Here is a 20,339-nt window from a genome sequence, read left to right on the forward strand (position 1 = left end):
AATAGATAACATAATAATACTTACATAGATAAATTTGTATTCATATACACTGATTAATGACTTTGTTGTTTCAAACAAAAAATAAAAAATAAAAAATAATGACTTTGTTCAATATTTTTTTAGTTGATATTTTATTGACCCATCCATTATTGACCCGTGATCTACATAAGCCCGATCCACTATTGACTTTAAAAATATGACCCGACCCGCCCAATAACCAGGTGCAGAGGCAATATCTATAATAATCTAATATATATATATATAAAGGGGAGTTTTTCCCCGAGTTATGATTTAATTTTCTTAGCGCACTATGTAGGATTATAAATTTAAGTTGTAGCCAATTAAATAAGAGATTATTAATTTCTTTTACAATTAAATAATTCAAATGCCACGTACGAAAAATTGACGAATGAGATTTTAAAGTTTAAATTAATTAAATACAAAATATTATTTTTAGAGCGAGATTAGGTATTTTATCTAATATTTTAAAAACTAATATAATAACAATTTAATCACATAAATATGAAAATATTTTTAAAAAATACTAACAAACCGTGCATCGCACGGGCTTCATCTAGTATTATTAAAACCTAAGGGAACAACATGGTCATGCCATTGTGTCACCCTTCCCACAACATGACTAGGCGACACATGTGTGTGAGGTGACATCTTACGTGTCACGTCTTTCCCCAATATAAATTAAAACTCTATAACTTTAATTAAAAAAAAAAACAAAAAACTCTTCATATGTATAACCTCCAAATTTAATTCTATAACTTTAATTCTCTACAATAATGTTTAATTTTCATCAAAAACTCTTCATATGCATAACCTCCAAATTTTAATTTGACATGCTTATTTTAAATATATATTAATGAAAGATCATGTAGATAATTACTCTGTATATATTTCACTCACTTATTAATAATTCGTATGTTTAACATTAATCCTTTTTATTAATTTTGATCAAATTTAATTATAAATTTATGATTTATCGGGGCATCGCTCGGACCAATAACTAGGGTTCGTTTGGCATTGTTGTGGTTTTCTGTTTTTTAGTTTTTTGTTTTCTAAAAGTATATGATATGAGTCCCATAATGCATAAAAAATTATATAAACTTATTAAAATTATGATAATTATCAAAACTGACAATAGAAAAGTGAAAACTCCTTTTTTTTGTTTCCTGTTTTTTTTTTTTAAAAATGAAAACCAAAACTGATGCTAAACAAACCATACTTTAACAATTCATTAGTTGAAGAATAGAAGTGTTGGCTAATTCGATAACACGCGTAAGAAGACACGTCAGCCAAAATAGATATCGTAAACTAGGCCAATGATAGCGCGCGTGATGAAAAAATCGTGAAGAAGGCGGTTGTTATGGAAAATTTAAAAAAGGAAACTGAACTCGAAATAAAATCATAACATCGCCTATAAATAACCTAATTCTCCTTGATAAATCTGCTCCTGAATTAAAATTAAATCAACCAAAAGACCTTCTCTTCTTTCTTCTCTCTAACCTCTCCTTTAAAAATGGCAACAGCGGCGATTCTTCTACCTCCCAGCTTAATCCAAGATCAATTCTCCTCTCGCCGTTTCCGAAACACCAACCCTAACCCTAGAAATCACAACTCTCTTCGTTCTCATCGTCGCAAAAGAAGTCCTTCCGACGGAAATCGCCGACCTAATCTTGATTCTCTCTCTTCATCGCCGCCATTAAAGACGCCTGTCTTGGGCCAGGTCAAGATCCTCAAGAGAGGCGAAGAATTAAAGGCAAGAGTGCTGTTCGGCGGAGAAAATCTTGATTTAGGGTTACAGATGTGCTCCACAAATCGATTAGGTCCAGATCCGGATGTTGTACAGAATCAAATTAGGGTTCCGGATCTTTACGCTGGTACTACTTCCATGGTTTCTTCTCCTCACCCTAGCGCGCTCCCTTTCCCGGCGAGTTTGGTCCGGAAAAGCGAGGCGGAGAATAATCTCAGAAAGTTGCTCAAGATTTGATTACACCGTCCAAGAATTACGAATTCGATTTGAGGTAGTTGCTCAGAATTTTGATGCCAACAAGATGTAGTTGATCGTCGTCGGTGTTCTATGGTTTCCTTGATATTTTTTACAGAAGGAAATCATAGCTTAGGTACTCTAAATGTTTTTTAGTAGCAGAATTATGGCAGTTTATTGTAATATACGAGTTAATGTTCTATGTTGGAGGTAGGGTAATACTAGGGTTCTTGGCAGAAGTTGTTTAGTTGTTATGGAGTAGGATATGATGATCAATTGTCAAGTTTAGAAGAAATAACACTATCTTTATATGTATTTCGTTCACGTATTGGAATAAAAGTTGTATGCTTCTTTCTTAAAGAAGGCTTCAATTCAATCTTTTTACAATCTATCATGCTGTATATTGTTCGCGTTATCTAGTTTTGCTTGTTGTCATTGAACATAATCACCTGCAAGTTTTCAACTGCTCAAGTGGCTCTAATCAATGAGGATTAGATATGGTAATGAGGATTAGATATGGTAAAGTTTTTGGATCGGCACATATGATGTTATAATTAAGATCATGTTGGATGAATCTTTTTTTTTTTCCAGCTTTTGAATTGTATCATATTTGAATATGGCGATAGTGCATATTGGTCTGTGGATTGTTGCAGGTGTTCATGATTCATGTCAGTGCTCTATAGATTTACAGAGCATACCAATATAACATCTGCAATTACTCAAAGATATTGTGTGATGATATTGTGTGATCTCTGATGGTTAGATTGTGTAGTGGTAAAAGGATTTGGTATTGATGCCCTTTTATTTCTTGCCGCATAACTAATCTTGAAAGACCAGTTATAGGAGAGTGGGTGTAGCAGAGGCATTAGGCGCCTTTACCATCCTTCTTGAGTAGCAGAGAGTTGTTAGAAGCAAACATTCACTTTGATGAAGGTTTGTTTATTATTTTATTGCAATCTCTTCTGCTTGTCATTGTCCTTTTAGCTACCGATACTTGAATTTTTGTACATGCCATTCTCTATTTTGTGTGATTGGTGATTGGAGCTAGAGGAAGATCTTTGATGAGATATGTATCTAGCTTGATTGCGGTACCTGAATAAGTTCTTTAAATGTCATGAACCTCATTTGTTTATTTTTACATTCACAGAGTAATGAAACCATGGTGCATTCTGGTTTCATTATTCAATTTTGGACGGCTTTGATGAATCATTTAAAACCATACCATTTTCCCCAGCAGGTGTACTGAGTCTTACAGGTTGCAATGGAGCCATGGAGGTATGATTTCATTTATTCCAGTTTCTACAAAATCGATATGATAGTGTCTCTCTATGTGGTGATGCAATTGACAATGTCTCAGCTGCTATGCTGTGTCACTTCTTTGTAATTTTCATGTTTCTTTGTCTAAAATGTGTCCCAATTGTCATTAAGGGAACAAGATGTCAAGATACCTTTCTTTTTAATACGGCGATATGTTTTGAGATATATTCTTTCTTTGTGAAGAGGGAAGTATTTCAATGAGCTTTCTGTTATTGCTGATTTATTTTCCTGAAGCGAATATCCAACATTATTTCGAGGTGAAGGTAGGCAAATAGCTGAACTCTTTTGGTAGGCAAATTAATGAGCAAATTTGACTTTTGTTGTGACTTGTGAAGTTGTGAGTACCATCACACACATAATTTGTGAAATTTACAACAGGGTAATTTACTTTTGTATCTATTTTATTTTTTTGATTATATATGTATTTTTTTTATGGAGAATGTCTCTATAGGAAGGATGTAAGTTTTGTGCATTTAGACCTTCTTAGGGTCAAGAATATGTGTTATAATTTCATACTGTCACATTACAACTTTATGCTTATGTTGAGAAAGCAATGGTTAATAGTGATTTTATCTTGAAAGTTTTGTGCTGAAATTGCACTCCACATTACCACATAGATGTGAAAGATTACAAATTTTAATTTTATTTGATTTATTTTTTATTGGAAAGGAATAAACTGTGATTTTGAAGATGTAGATACTTAGGCTATAGCAATTGCGGGAAAGATGTTCAGGCCTAATGCTCTCATTTCATATTATGTATATGTATCCAAGCCTCTCTTGTATGAGTACACACAAAAATTATCAGGGCCAGAAAAAAGCAAGTATAAATACATTCTACAACAGCTATGCAGTTGTGTTAGCAGCACCTATTCAACTTAGCTACCATTAATTACAGACTCCTGGGGCATTATCCTCTTCCAAAACCAATGCTTTTGCCATAAAAGGATCATCTCTTCAATCGGTACATTCTTAGTCTCAGGCAAGAACAAGAGTACAAATATGGTCATGACGGTAACCCAGCCAGCGAAGAACAAGAAAATCCCGAATTTGAGGTGGCATAGCAGATATAGGAAAGACTGTGCAATTATGAAAGTAAACAGAAGATTGACTGCTACTGTTATACTCTGCCCTGCTGATCTGGTTTCCAGCGGAAATATCTCACTAGGGACGGTCCATCCTAGGGGTCCCCATGACCACCCAAAGGCCAGCACAAAGAGGCATATCACAATCACCACTATAATGGAATAGCCCTTTGATAGTTCCCCTGCTGTTCCTAATTTTATTCCCAAGATAATTGCCACAATAACCTGTTTGATGATGCAAGTTAGTAACAATTGTTGTAGTGTATGATGAAGACAATATGTTCAGACATCTTCAATATAAGTAAAGAATATTATGCTAAAAGTTATAGAATTTATTCTAAGTCATAATTTCATAATTTACTGAAGTCTAACTCTACAATTGTTTTCAGGGAATTCATAAAGGCTTACTTGACAAGTGATCATCGTTATTCCTCCACTGATAAGCAGCGCCCGTCTTCCTAGTCGATCAACAGCTGCAATGGAAATCAATGTCGAGGAAGCAAGCACAGCTCCTGTTAGAGCTGAGGAATAAAGAGAGGCGTTTGCAGCAAATCCCATACTCTGAAATAGCACAGGAGCATAAAACAGAATAGAATTTATTCCTGTAAGGATCTGAAATGTTGGCATGAAGATGGCCATAATCAGCTGTGGCCTGTTCCTCCGCTGTAAGATGTTTCTGAAAGGGTGCTTAATTGACTTGGCAAACTCACTCGCTTCAACCATGTCCTGATACTCTGCAGAAACATTCTCTGTCCCTCTGATCCTTTCTAGAACCTTGCGCCCTCTCTCAGTCAATCCTCTTTCGATCAAGCTGCTGGGTGTCTCAGGGACAAGTATTCCTCCGATTGTCATCAAAGTTGCTGGAAGTGCTGCTAGGCCAAGTGATAGCCTCCATCCCATGGTTCGAGTTTTGATGTTCCATAGTTGATCATGTTTGCTGTGAAAATCCCTAGGGTGGTTGCTAATTGGAACATCATGTTCACACCCCCTCGTATATGTGTTGGTGCCATTTCAGACAAATAAAGAGGAACTGCCTGAAAGCAAATGATTGAATTCGAGTCATACTTTTGCATGCCATGGACCGATGGTAAGTAAGTGAGAGTATAAATTTTTGTCAGGATGCTTTGCTCTATGCCCTATAAAGCCAATTTATATACTAGTATAACACTCTTAATGTGCTGTTGTATCTCACAAAATCTTCCATTTGGCTTAAGTTAAGAAGTAATATATTTTCAATATAAATATTTACAAGCTGGCTATAATTTTGTGGGAAGCAACCAGTTTACAAAGATAAATAGGAAAACAAGGGAGTGAACCTGATTTCCAAATCCGATGCCAAATCCAAGCATGATTCGGCCCAAGAGAAGCATGGCAAGGTTGAGTGCTGCAGCATTAAGAGCAGCCCCAACAAGGAAGAAAAGGCCACCACATATAATGGTAATCTTGCGGCCATAGTTTCTGGTAACATTGGAGGCAACCAAAGAGGCAACCAAGCCAGCTAGGTAGAGTGAAGAAGTGAAAGCAGCAAGGCCCTGATCATTGAATTTGCAATAGTTGTTTTCAAGGGCATGTTTCTTCTTCACGTATACCCCATGAAAGAAATGGTTTAGAAATCCATCCATGGATGTCACTCCACCTAAAGTTTCCACAAATGAACATATTTTAACAACCGATACAAAATAAACCAAGTTGTAGATATGACGACCCATTGAGGTTGCTACATGAGTTCACAATTTACAAGTAAATGGACTATGTCATTTTGTTTATAATTAGAGTTATGCTAAAATGAACTTCATATTCTAATTTAGTATTAGTATTATAATTTTTTTTGGAAAAATATATATGCAACCTTATAAGAAGCTAAAAATGGAAAGAAAAGACAATAATAAACATTTATTAACCGATTTGCTCGTAAATTGTCGATAAATTTTCAACTTAATACTGAAAAAGGAAGTATTATTAATGCTTATATGCAGCCATTTTATTTTTCTACAATGTTTGATTTTTTTTTTTTTTACATTTTTATAACAAATCCAAATTATTTGAACTTTGATGTTCAAGCTAAAGCATATAATTTGATGCTTGTATTTGTTTTAAAAAAAACAATAAAGAATAATAGTTATGTCCAAAATAAGAAATTAGTAGAATTATCAAGTTTTTCTTTGTAAGTGTAATAATATGAGTTGATGAATTTAATGATGTTGCTAATGATATATGGATAAGATAAGCTTCTAGAAACTTAGTCATGTAATGTACTCCATCCGTACCTAAATTACATTCGTAATTCTATCATTTATTCCACACATAATAGATAGAAGTAGGAATGTAATTTAGGGACAGAGTGAGTAATGTAAAGTGTGTTATTACTAATTAATTATATTTTGTTAATTGAGTTGTAACATATGACAAAGCCCACCCTGAAATTGATAAATAAGTACGGAACAACTTTATTTTTAGAGTGGTTGACGAGAAAAGGCACTCCAACAAACTCTGAGTTAATAATTACCAAAAAGGTGTTAGATCAGACATGATGAGAGCAAAATAAATGGAGAAAAACATGTACTCATCTGCTATTAATTTACATAATTGTGTTTTATTATGGTGTTATGAAAAAATAACTAAATATAAGTGGTACAGTTAATTAAGACCCAAATAATTAGGCAGGATGCACGTTGTTCTTGTATCTGTAATATATACAAGTATTGGCTAAGTTAGATCCAATAAGTTAATTTGAAGCTTCAATAATTCTGGATTAATGTACTGTATCATCATCATTATCATAAATAATGACAGTAAGGTTTGATTATTGTCGTCAAATTTTCCAATAAAAAAAAAAAACAAAGGAAGAAAAGAGACCTGAAATGCCAATGTCATAACCAAATAAGGAACCACCGGTAGCAGCAACAATACAAGCAATGATAACATAAGAAGTGACTTTTCCCTTGTAATCCTTTGCTCTCTCCTTGGCCACTCCACCGCTCCCATCGATCCTCCTGCCATATTGCTGCGTTCTTTTTCTTTATGAATTTGAATGATATATATATAATTATATGTATCTCTCTGTTTCTCTGTTGTAATATGTATATATGTGAGCAACTTAATAAGAAACAAACAAACAAATAAGAGATGAGAAAATAGGAGGACAGGAGAGAATAGAAGAGGAAGGTTGGTGGTAGGCAAGTGATAGAATTGAATTGAATGGGTTCGTTCTAGTATTTGTTTATAATTATTTCCTTAATTGCCTGTCTTTATCCGATCCTTACTCATTAATTACTCCTAAATCACAACCCCAAGTTTCTTGTTATTATCTTCGGACATCATTTTTACTTAACTACACTAGCTAACTAACAAAATAATGACTAACTACATAATCATACATATATCTGCAAGGGTAAATGTTTTTAATAGGATAAAGTACAGCTAATAGTCAAATCTTTTTTACCATTTGTAGTTATATTAATCTAGATTATGGATGAGTGTGTATACATCCATAGTCATATCATCGTCTTTATTTATATCCACAACAAAATTTAAATTACAGCTAATGTACTATTTTAAGAGTAGAATCCTATTGTTTTTGTAGTAGTTTTGCCGTAATATTTTCAATATACTGGAAAATGACATTAATAAATAGAAAATCGTGTAAGCTTGTCTTGCCTTTGAACTTTAGTGATTAAAAGAAGCAATACTCATTTTCTTTTAGATTTTAAATTAGCTAATACAAGTATTTGTTTTTATTATAAAAACAAGAGTTTTTGGTGTCAAATTGCTAACAAGAAGTATAATATTGGTGGTCAGAAGTCTTTGTTTCTACCCAATAATTACTTGATCAATTAGATTGTCTGGCCATATAGGGTATGGGATGCAATTATTTTTTACCTAAGATATAGAATATTCATTAAAAAGAAATTAAATGAATATCAACTGAAAAACAAAATAGCAGAAAAATGAATGTAACTCCATAAATCATCATAAAACCTTAAATCTGCCAACCTAACTGACGTGTTAATAGGGTTAGAAATTAGAATGATAAAGAAAAGTCAAAGAAAGAAAAATAAACAATAGGCCAATAGCAGATTGAAGATGCCGTAAACAAAGAATTTAAGTTTCAACGGAGTAAGTCCTAAGTCGAGCTAATCAATTTTTTTCTAACGTACGTGCGCAATACTCAGCCACATTGTCAACTTAAATTTGTTCATACTTCATACCAAGTACAGTACATAGTTTTATAACATGCCAAGTTTCTCTAATCTCTTACTTAAATAGCATGGAGTAAAGTCCTTAATTTTTACCACGGATTATTTTTTTAGGTGTTTACAGAGCCGCAAGGGCAGGTGATAAGAATCGATCTCAAAACTCTCTTAATTTTTACTATTTGGTGTATTTATTAATGCGATGGAACTAGTCAATTGAGATAATAATATGGTATTATTGGTGTACAATACAGAGTATATTATCTTAGTATTAATTAGTATGATTATATGAGATGATTTTACTATTTTACCTAGAATAACTTAAATGACTAATTATTCTTTCAACTTGTGTTTAATTTTACATTATAATCCTTTTTTTAACTACACATTAGCGTAACCATAAAATTAAACTAGATCATCACCTCTAAATGTAAAGGAGCCTAATTTACTTGATTACTAATCTATAAGCATATGCACAAACTGGCACTTTTGCACCAACACTTAAGTTGGTCAACCAACAATGATATTTAAATACAATTTGAAATACGAAGTAAAATATTAGAAATTCATATTTGTCTTTCTTGCTAATTTCAAATACTTTAATTCCTAATTGGATGAGAATGATTGAAATTAATTTTCAAAAGTTAAATTAGGAATTGAAGCACTACAGGATTGGAGAATGGTTACATGATCCTAGGATGATCATCTAAGCCAGCACAGTTTGTTGGACTAAGGACAGATAATATAATAGAATAGAGAAATCTATAACATATAATTTGCCACTATTCACTAAATTTGAATAAGAAATCTACTGGTATATGTAATACGAGGTACAAGTCCCTGCATAAGATAACAAGTATATGAGACTGTAAAAAATGCCCTCAATTCTAGATGATTTTGTGAAGTAATTAAGGGCGGCGCATCATTTACATAATCACGCTACACTAAATCCTTCCTCTATAGACGAGTATTCTGCCAAATCAGAACACTGATATGGCAATGAAGTGGAGGAGGTCATTGGTCGCGATAAGACAGTGCAAGATGCTACAATATGTTTAATGTTTAACTCAGAATGGCACTCAAGAAACCCCTGTAACAAAATACAACATAAAAAAGTAAGTATCAAGGGGCTTACAAAAACAAACTTTATGTTAAATATCGCGCTATCCTCTGATCTTACCAAAAACCAGACGAATTCTTCAGTTCTCTGCAACACAACAATGAGAATTAATCAGCCAATGTGACCGGGATATTGCAAAATATAATACGAATTATGTACTAAGTTGAATCATCAAATTTAAATGTTACTCTTTATTTTCAGACAAATTCAGTGTTACCTTGGCTTCCCTAAGAATGCATTGTTAATGTCATCAGAAGTTGGCTTCTTCTCAAATGTGGACAGCATGACATACTTTTCTTTTCCAGGAGCTTCGTCTACCCTCTTGTACACTTCATATGGGAAGGGGTACGACATTCTGTGGAATTAACATGTTCATATGATTTTCTTGCTCCACATAATGCAAAATTTTTTGGCAAAGAACATGAACTTGGTTTTCTGATTTAGTTCAAAATTCAAAATGACAAGTTCATGGCAAAAATACCTGAGAGCACCCATGATTGGGTACTGAGTTCCTGCATAGTAGAGAAGCCGAAAGGAGTAGCAATTCTCAAATGACTCGGCATACTCCAATCTCTTATCACGACCCATTGTCTTTGAAGAACAGAATAGTGAAAATTTAAGATTTTGATAAATAATAAGCAAAAAGAAACAGATTTTAAAAAAGAGAGGTCTTTTTAATTACCTGCATGATGCCACTTGAGCCAGGCAAGTCCTGCATCAGAAGAGGGGAATCAATGGTAATTATAGCAAACTCTTAGCTTGAAAAGTATCCTCTCAAGAACATGCAATATGTATATGGCATTAGGAAATTAAACCTTGAGACGCGGATTTATGAGAATAACTGGACGACTCCCTGCAGCATCAGTCATAGCTCTCAAATCCTGCAAAGGAATATCATCAGACAATTATAACAGATCATTTTAGGGACAGGATGATACCATGGGGCATTGAATTTAATATTAGAAATTTATGGAAAATGAAGGTCCTTACATCAATGATACAATTTCCAAAAGCATTCTGAGGAGCCACTAGAATAAACATGTCATCCTGTTCATCAACCTCATTGCCACCTACAAGTTATCCATGTTATAAATCATTGAACTTACAAACATCATATAAGTGGGAGCAAGGAGGGTTACTGAGACGGTTTGTTGCAACTCCAGATAACAGTGAATTATATGTTCATAAAAAACTAATTTTGATGTTGCTAATACCTATGGAACCTATGTTGATGAAAGTCCCTTTGGCCTCATAATCACCCCAGTCCATGAACTCTAAAATCTTTCGAGTGCCTGCCAACTGTAATGGCATTCCTGCCAATGCACCTTCACCCATTGATCCTTGGACACAAACCTAAGTATAGGTGAATGTTAGAAAAAGGATTAGAACAAGAGAGATTATAAAATGAGTGGTTGAAAGCAAACCAACCTTCACTCGTTTTCCATCATCAGCAAATGAAAGGGCTATGACTCGAACAAGCTCCATCAGAGTCCCAATTCTATAAACATCCTACAAAATCACATAAATATGATCAATTTTCACAGTTTAAAAAAGATGCTTAGAAAGAAACTTGCTTACCGTGGATGGGTCCAGCTCTGGAATACTGATCTCCACCTGTCAGATTAAAGATAGAATTCAGGAAAAACCATAGTTTAGTAACTTAACCATTATCATCAATTGAAGTTCAAGGGAGAAAATAAGAGGTCATTGGTCAGAATTTCAATATAATTTAGAAAGTGCACACATTGTTTTCTGGTTTTCTTAAAGTTGTAGAATGAAAGGGATTGGACAAAACAACTTTCCTTCAGCCTCCTTTTTCCATCTTTTACAGCTCTCAGTGTAGCTTGCAGCACATCTTCATAGAAATATTCTCTGATTTCTCTGGAATGTGGAATATTATTTAACCTTGTAGGGATTCCTCTCCACTTATCCTGTAAAAGGCTAAACTAAGGGATCAAATGTAACAGATAAGTTCAAACATGGGGTTAATCTATTCCTTGTATTCTTATTACCTAAAAGAGGGGAGAGATGATGAGGGATAAAACTTTCAGAGCATTTACCTTGTTTGGAGTTGCAAGATTAGAATTGCTGCTCTTAGTTACTGCATTTCCTGCATGAAAATGCTCCATGACTGTTAAATAATTCTCCAGTGTTAAATTGAAACAGCAATCAGCTCACACGACTGATACATGTCACGATGAAGTTGAATCATTAAGGTAGCACTCATAATACATATTTTGTAACCTTAAGTTTCACCCTCGAAACTGATAATAATAAGTGAGAAGCTTTTGCTGGGACATAGAAATCACTGCTGTGAAAAAGAGAATCAAGATCTCACCTGTGGTGGCAGCCTTCAGTTTTTCATCCTTTACTTTGTTCAATAAAGAATTTATTTCTCCAAAAACTACTTCTTTTAGGCGATTCCCATCAATCTAAATTTCCCAAACATAACTTAGATAAACTTCAGTACAGAAAGCTCTTAGCTTTGAGCAGAGAAGAAAATTACATGATATCAGTAATTGAGGTACCTTTTTCACTATATTCATATATGTTGTTAAGACTGCCTCCACATTTCTTTTATATATCTCCAGACGAGATATCACCTGGAAAGGGAATTCATAAGTCTGTTGGGTATAGTGAAGAGTGAAGTAGATAATATTAACTACAAAGACAAACTTTGGCACACACTAGGTCCATTCCTAAAGAGTAAAATCAGTAGATATTCCTCCTCAATGTGCCGAACAGAACAATTAAATCAGTGTGAAATTCGTGCATACTTGTCAACGTTATTTTTATTAAGGAGGTGAGGTAGGCATTATAGACACTCACAATTTAGGATCTCCAAATTTTGTTATATATTACATGGTACCTAATTTCACCTCAAAGCACAATGCCAGCAAGGGTACATACTCCAATATGGAAATGGACACTTATAACTTATATGCTACAAACCTTGTGAATGCTAGGAGGTTTTATTTTTTTTGGACACAATTTACTACAAAAAAAATGAGTGATGGCCTTTATCATTCATATAATGAAAAAAAGGCAAGATTGATTTTTTTTTTTCTGTAAGCTCTCTAACAAAATTCATGTGATATCTCAAATATACCTGTGAGAGTTACACTGCATGAATCAAGACAGATGAAGATGATTATAAGTTAGAATTCCCCCCTGTGAATCAAATTAGGTATAGTATAATCACAAACCAAACTCCTTAAAACTTAACAGCAATGTATACTTTGTCATGACTAACTACCTTCAATAAGATGATTGAAACTGACAAATTGAGATGTTTCATATTAATAAGAGATGCAATGGGTAAAGGTGCATACTTTTTCCTCAGTGTCATCAGGGCGAGTGACAAGTCTTTCTTTAATTTCCTCTGTTTCAGGAGGAAAATTGTTTATGTGATAGATCTTCCCTGTCACAGGATCAAGCCGTCTGCCAACACATCTGTTGATCAGAATTTCGTCAGGAACCTGAGTATCAGGAACCAAATCTGTGTAAACTTTCTCTTCTATCTTATGTGTTAACAACAACTTGTCATTAGTAATATTAAATACTAATCTGCATGAGACAGAATCTAGTGTTTGGCCTATTAAGGAATCATTCTTAAAAGATGATGATCTTGTTAGGATAGTATGGCGCAAAGCTATACCTCAAGCACAATATAAACATCTGGTCTGATTCCCAATTCTTCAAGACTCTGAGCCTGAGCTGAGGTCCGTGGATACCCGTCCAGAAGCCAACCTTTCTCCTTTGCATCTTGAAGGGAAAGCCGCGTTCTAACCATCTATCAACAAGTGTAATGATTTCTCTTCTCTAAATAACAAGTTATAACTCAGGTAAAAATCCAAGACTTAAAAATTGGAATAAAAGCATATACAGCTGTGACAATTTCGTCGGGGACTAGGCGGCCTGTGTTCATATACTCTTTTGCTTTGATCCCAATTTCTGTGGCAGCTGCCACTTCTGCCCTCAGGAGGTCTCCAGTGGATATATGAACCAGTCCAAACTATAAATGAAACAACCATTTAAAAAATGTATTCTGAAGTTAAGATCATGTATGTTAACAACAATAATATATATAAAAATGAATAAAACATACCCGCAACCCATTAAAAAAAAAAAAATCAGTGAAATCGATTTGAATGTCCATCAAAGTTGCAAAAATAATTATTTTTTCAGACAGATGCTTTAAGAACGGAGGCAGGAATATGATTCACCTTTTGGACAATCAATTCGCATTGGGTTCCTTTACCAGAAGCTGGTGCTCCCGAAATCATAACCTTAAGAGGCTCATTGATGGCGCAATTCACCTGCAACTTCTGTAAGAGGCATACAAAAAGAGTCAACATGATGAAAAGCTACTCAAATGTCAGTGAGCAACTAAAAAACTAAGAAAAGCTGCAAATTCTGACCTTTTGGATGCATTTCTTAGGAGTAGGCTCATGTCGGAAACGAAGATTTCGAAGAGGAAGAGAGGTTAAAATAGAAGAAACAGAGAAGGAAAGAGAAAGGTGGGAAGGGGAGGAAGAAGTACAAGTATAGAAGAGGGAAGAAGAAGAAGAAGAAGAAGAAGAAGAAGAAGATGGAGTTTGACAAGTAGTAATTCTTGTAGCATCCAAGTGAGAAGCACAGGGTAATGATTTCAGCAACATAGCTAATCAATCACCAACTCACAATACATTTGGCTATGGTGTTTTACTCAATAAAAAAGAGGGTGGGGACAGAAGAGGAGGATAGCTATATAGGAGTGGCTAAAATTAACTGAAAACGACCACAAGATAATTTAACTGTTTATACTTTGTTTTATCCTATCCATGATATTTTATTACTGTTATCAAGCAGCCTTAATAACAGAAAATTAACCCTTAACCAAGAGGCTGTTTGAGTCTGCTTAGCGATAATTACCTCTCACTCTCTCACTTATCGCGTGAATTAAAGCACTAACCCCAACCCCAGACCGCTACTTCCAATGAAATTTGAACAAAAATGGAAGGTAAGAATGTAAGATTATCACCATCCAACTCTAACATAACTCTAACATAGTAAAGTTGCAAAAAATATGAAACGGAGGTAGTATTATTTTTGGTCCCACATAATTTGAAAAGAACACATTAATCAATCCATATAATGCAAAGATGCTGCAATTATCCCACAATCATTCACTCCTGAGCTTGATTAATTTAAATTCGTTGCAATAATATTTGCCTTCTCAAGCTAACAGTCAAATAGAATTATTCACTGACTCTCATCTGCTGATGATATGACTCCAACTTCCCAATCACAGTTGAGTGCAATTAATCATTGTAGGTTGCGAGCTTGCAACTTGCAAGTCTAACTTACTTTTTTCAATAGGTAGAAAGTCTTAAAGCAAGTTTGGCTTGCAAGTTACTGCATATGATAAATTAGGAATTAGATACATATCATTCTCTTTTTTTGTTGGACAAATTCAATCTGATTAATTTACAAGCTTTTGACCAGTACTGATTATTTCACATTGCAGAATCGAAAACTAGAATTGTACGCGCTCCACAACTTACAATCTCAAGCAGTAATAGTAAATGCCAAACCTAATTTACTTTGTATTCAGCCAACAACATTCAAATTCAATACCAGGAATTCTAGTGCATCTTCTCTACCATACTTGATCATAAGTTCCAGTGAGTATTAGATACAATTTGTTTTATTTTCAAGCAAATGATAGCTAGAATATTGCTAATTGAGTAATTGGTGATGGATCCATTTATAGCTTAGCACTTCAATTGTCCACCATAGTACAGCACAGCACATTATGCACGTCCACACGTCAGAGCACGAGACATGCACGCTTGTGGAAGCACACAATAGCAAGAGTAGGGTAATGGAGACAACAACACATTAATTGACATAGAATTGTCCCAACATGTGTATCAGCTATAGCTTCATACGTAGACCCGGCATATGAGACAAATACGATCATACAACAGAATTTTAAAACAAAAACAACTCAACTTCCTCATTTCTATTAAATTTCAAGTTCAAATACATGGAAGTGTCCCATGTTATGCTAGATGAAGCAAAATAGACCCTAAATATGCAAGGAAACTATGTAAATTCATGCAGGTATCTCCATGTAATTAAAAAAATCAAACTTAAGGTTATTATTACAAATCTTCCATCAAATTACCTAGAAATTTAGTAAATCTGAAAAGGGTAATATGACTAGTATCTATTAAAGGAGCAGTTTGAACATCCATCTTTCACCAGGAAAGAGACCCCTACAAAATCTGCAAGAAACCTTGAAATGGCATGACAAATTGCTTCAATCCAGCTTCACTGAGGAGAAAAGGTAGTGAACAAACCAGAATGAGGAGAGGAATCCAACAGTTCCCGTGACTAACATGATGGCCAAAACCATGAAGAGCGAATATCCCAAGTAGAGAGTAGCAGACACAGGTCCACTCAAGCTCTTGAGGTCAAATATGAGGTAGTTGATGGAGTACAGGAAAATGTATATGGCCACTGAACCAGAGGCAAAGAAAGACTTCCACCACCATTTCCAGTCCTCAACACAGAGATGCATGTATGTTAGAACAAGTGAGACTTCAGCACACACAACGACAAGGAGGATCAGAACAATGAAGAGAAACCCAAAAACGTAGTAAACTCTGCCCATCCAAAGGCTAGACATGATGAAGAAAAGCTCAATGAAGAGGGTTCCAAATGGAAGGGTACCAGCACCGAGGACTAACAACCATGAAGGGTATTTCTGAGGTGGAATTTCCCGGGGAATTTGATTAGTTCGCACAGGGTACTCAATGTGAGGGGCCTTTGCGCCAAAGTAACCACCAATTAAGGTGAGAGGAACAGAGATGCAAAACCAGAGCAATATAAGGATAACATAGAGAGAGAATGGGATTGCTCCTGTGCTATGACTTCCCCACAACAAGAAATTCAAGAAGGTCAATATCAAAAAGGCAATACCTGGGAAAAAGCAAGCAGCCTTCCAAGAGACAGAAACCCATCCTTTGTGATCCCCACAACCAATAGTCCTCCACAATCGAACAGCCACATACCCAGCAGCAATACCAAGAACCAAGTAGAAAAACACCATACCTGTAAGAAGAGTTCCCCTAGATGCAGGTGACATAAATCCTAGAGCAGCAAACATAATTGTCACAACACCCATCCCAAGAAGTTGAATACCATCACCAACCATAACACAGAGCAATGATGGATAGCTAGGAGCCCGGAAGACATCACCAACCACAAGTTTCCATCCGGACAATTCCTCATTCATCTGAGCTTGAGCCTCCTTATCTAATTCCTCATAACGAGTAAGATCTCGGCGAACAGTCCTCAAAAAGATCACAAGAACAATACCAGCAAGGAAAGTGATCACCATCAAGGAGTTGAGGATAGAAAACCAATGAACCTTGGAACCTTCCATTTTCAAGTAAGCATCCCATCTAGATGGCCACTTAATATCACTTTCCACAAATGAGACCTCATAAGTGAAAGCAATAGGTTGACTTTCCTTAATTGCCATTGACACGGTTGCAGGATCACAATTAATCTTCCCAGGGTACTTATCATACATCTTAGAATCCTTAATCGCATTCATGTCATGCTGAACACTGCAGGGCACAACCTCAAAACCAACAACCATGTAACCAGGCTCTCCAGATCCACCAACACCATTGCCTCCAGGGATCATCTCAGCAGCATCGCCGGTACCCATCACACGAGCCACATTGGTTTCCTCGTACTTACGAACAAGAACAGTAAGCTTCAAATGATTGAATACATAATAAGCATCTTGCACCTTAATCCCAACAGGATAACCCGTCCACCTCAGCAAGAAATTATCTCTCTTGGTGTAACGAATGGCGGGGAGATTATCAAGGATCAAGTTAACCTGATACATCTCATCAATCCTCTTCTTCAAGAGCTTAAACTCATCAGCAGAAAGAGGGCTAGTTTTACACATAAAGATCTCAGTCTCATTTGTGTACATCTTAAACCTATAAGGTGAGTTCTCAATCCTATCACCCATAAGAAGCTCACCAAGATTCTCAGCACTATCTTTAACACCCTCTTGGGGTTTACAAAAGGGTAAGCTGTAGTAACTAAACGGCATTTCAGTATCAATTGAGGTCAGAGAGTTCACCTTCACTGAAAGTGTATCCCCAACTCCATACTTGTGAGGGTAACTACCAGGGAGATAAAACCCATTTCCAGATTCAAATATCAAGCAAATCACAACTACCCAGATCATTGATTTACCTAAAGATCCCATATTTCGTCGGATCTGGCAGACCCAGATCAGAAATTGGAACTAATTAATCAAAATTGATAAGGGTTTTCGTAAGCAGCGAGATTAGGGATTCGAGATCTAATGATGTAAACCCTAAAATGAAATCCTAGGTCACGATCAGATCAATAAAGTCTAAGCAAAGGAAAGAAAGCAATAGAGATTTGGAGAAGAAAGAAATGCAGGAGAAAATAACAGATCTAACTGACCTTTAGACAGATTGAAATTTGACAGCAATGCACCGACGAGGGAATGAAGGAAGAAATGTTAAGAGAAACATGCGAATTTTCTCAATACAATTCGCAGAGATGAGATGAGAGAGAGATAGAGAAAGAGAGAGAGCGAGGGAGAGTCAGTCGGGGCGCAGTTTATAACGTAAGTCTTTGCATCTTTGATCCACCGACGTGTTTCACATTCTAGGACTTGTTTCGACTTGGACAATTACTTAAATGTCCTCATTTTCTTTAGTAGATCCAAGGGCATCTTGGGGAAAATTGATTCTTCATTCACCGATCTTCATTTTCTACTGGTTATTATATCGAGTATATACATTTGGATGCACCGTACACCCAACTAACCTAAGAGCAAGATTAGTGCAGTCTCATCTTAAGACTTTAATCCATTGTCACAACAGTTATTTAGATTAAATTTAATTATTTTTCTAATTTATAATTATGTTAAGACCCCTTAAGACTTGATAAAATTAATCTCTTCAATTGCTCAAACTCATTACATATAAATTAAATTATTAAAGTTTTTTAAAAATAAAAATAAAAAAATTGAGTGTGAAATTGAGTCTAAAATTGAGTCTTGAAATTTCAAGACTCTGCTTTAGATTTTATTAAGACAAACTTCATAAATGCTTAATATTAATAAAGTCTTGTCTTAAGACCGCAAAATTAGAAAATGATAATGTCATCTAGAATCTTAAGACCTATGGCTAATCTTGCTCTGAGGTTGGTTTTTGTTCTTTATTTGGTTATTATATGAAAAACAATCATAAAAATGATAACAAAATACTCATGAATATACAATGCACCGGGGTGTGTATAACAATATCTCATATAATTATCCTGTTCTAATCAATGAGCTTGAGAATAGTTTTGAGAAAAATGGTCCTTTTTTTTTGTCCACATTTTCTATAAAAACAAAATATATACATACAACTATACAAGTATAGAAGGGCTAATAGTTCATAGCTTTTTACAAATTTTTTGTTTCTTTTTTAACAATTTGATGACATTGACCTTAAAAAGATAGTCCACCTTTTATTATTGTATTAAGAAAGTTGATAACCACCGTGTGAGTTGGGTCTTATGCATGGTTTAAAACTTTAAATAAATACTATGATGTTTTCCAATAAAAAAAAAAAAAAAAACTTTGAAGTAAAAGTAATTAACACAATGCTAGTTTGATTACAAATTTAAAGGGATTTTGGGTTAGGACGATTTTTATAAGGCAAAAGCTACTGAACGCTCCGGGGGTGTTGGATAAACTAGCTAAAAGTAAAAGATTAAATTAAAATTAACATTAATTATATTGATCGACGCGTGATTTTGTCATGCTTTTCCAAATTAATACCATTTTAAGTAATATTTTAAATGTTTATCCAACGTCCCGGGGGCGTTCGTTAGTAAAATCCTTTTTATAATACATATTATAATATTTTATTCAAAATAAAAAAAATTCTTAATTTGATTCAATTTTTAATACCTTGGGATGGGAGGCTAATGCATGATTTATTGTAACAAAAGTTTAAAAAAGAAATGATGATTCAAAATTAGAAGTAGTGTGAATTTTAGGAGACATTTTCAAATTAATTATATAATGACAATAATTATAAACTAGAAGAAAAAAACATCGACCACTCTAAACTCTCTTTTGTCAAACTCATTGTAAACCTAACTCCATTGAAATTTGAAAGTGTCAAAATAATGCACTTTGTAGATCTTTACGATAATATAGCCAATTAAGCTACTTATACTAGTTGCATAGCTGTATAATTACAAGAACGAGTACAGTTATTTGGGATGTTTGCTCAATAATGTTACTAAATTAAGTGCAGATCACGACTTCACAAATACTACTACATAACTTTAGTCAACTACAAATGATAATAATGTATTATGTATTTATGTATATAATACATTATTATATACAAGAAAATAAAAGGCAATAATACTTTAGGCTGATTGTTTAATACAAGAAAATAAAAACGGAAAAGAAATACTTTGAGTGCATTATAATTAAGAAGGTAATGATAGCAATAAAGTGTTAGTTCATTTGATATTTTTTTTTAACCTCAAATCCAAAAGATGTGGACGAGG

The 20,339-nt window shown here is 34.5% G+C and overlaps 3 protein-coding genes and 1 pseudogene across 4 annotated transcripts; 1 reads left to right on the forward strand and 3 right to left on the reverse strand.

Moving 5' to 3' along the window:
* The first annotated feature begins 1,531 nt into the window (after positions 1-1,531).
* LOC110711385 lies at positions 1,532-2,002 on the forward strand. Its single transcript, XM_021889758.1, has one exon. The coding sequence runs from the start codon at positions 1,532-1,534 to the stop codon at positions 2,000-2,002; it is 471 nt and encodes a 156-aa protein (XP_021745450.1).
* Positions 2,003-4,044: 2,042 nt separating this feature from the next.
* On the reverse strand, positions 4,045-7,687 carry LOC110711389 (annotated as a pseudogene).
* A 1,527-nt stretch (positions 7,688-9,214) lies between these two features.
* LOC110711388 (adenylate kinase 5, chloroplastic-like) lies at positions 9,215-14,425 on the reverse strand. 2 transcript variants are annotated; one of them, XM_021889761.1, is made up of 19 exons: positions 14,135-14,425; positions 13,940-14,041; positions 13,600-13,728; positions 13,372-13,506; positions 13,046-13,192; positions 12,242-12,316; positions 12,052-12,145; positions 11,774-11,823; positions 11,516-11,644; positions 11,292-11,327; positions 11,142-11,222; positions 10,928-11,066; positions 10,704-10,783; positions 10,529-10,594; positions 10,396-10,425; positions 10,195-10,304; positions 9,931-10,068; positions 9,774-9,800; positions 9,215-9,683 (listed from the first exon to the last, which is right to left on the reverse strand). In XM_021889761.1, exons 1-19 carry the CDS (start codon positions 14,372-14,374, stop codon positions 9,656-9,658), a joined length of 1,836 nt encoding a protein of 611 aa, XP_021745453.1. In that variant the 5' UTR covers positions 14,375-14,425; the 3' UTR covers positions 9,215-9,655. The 2 variants fall into 2 exon arrangements, with proteins under 2 accessions (XP_021745453.1, XP_021745454.1); XM_021889762.1 differs by lacking the exons at positions 13,940-14,041; positions 14,135-14,425 and having other exon boundaries at positions 13,046-13,166.
* Positions 14,426-15,687: 1,262 nt separating this feature from the next.
* On the reverse strand, positions 15,688-18,388 carry LOC110711387 (transmembrane 9 superfamily member 11). Its single transcript, XM_021889760.1, has one exon. The coding sequence runs from the start codon at positions 17,995-17,997 to the stop codon at positions 16,021-16,023; it is 1,977 nt and encodes a 658-aa protein (XP_021745452.1). The 5' UTR covers positions 17,998-18,388; the 3' UTR covers positions 15,688-16,020.
* Between the last annotated feature and the right edge of the window lie 1,951 nt (positions 18,389-20,339).

This window comes from Chenopodium quinoa, unplaced genomic scaffold (genome assembly GCF_001683475.1).
Source record: "Chenopodium quinoa cultivar QQ74 unplaced genomic scaffold, ASM168347v1, whole genome shotgun sequence".
Lineage (NCBI taxonomy): Eukaryota > Viridiplantae > Streptophyta > Magnoliopsida > Caryophyllales > Amaranthaceae > Chenopodium > Chenopodium quinoa.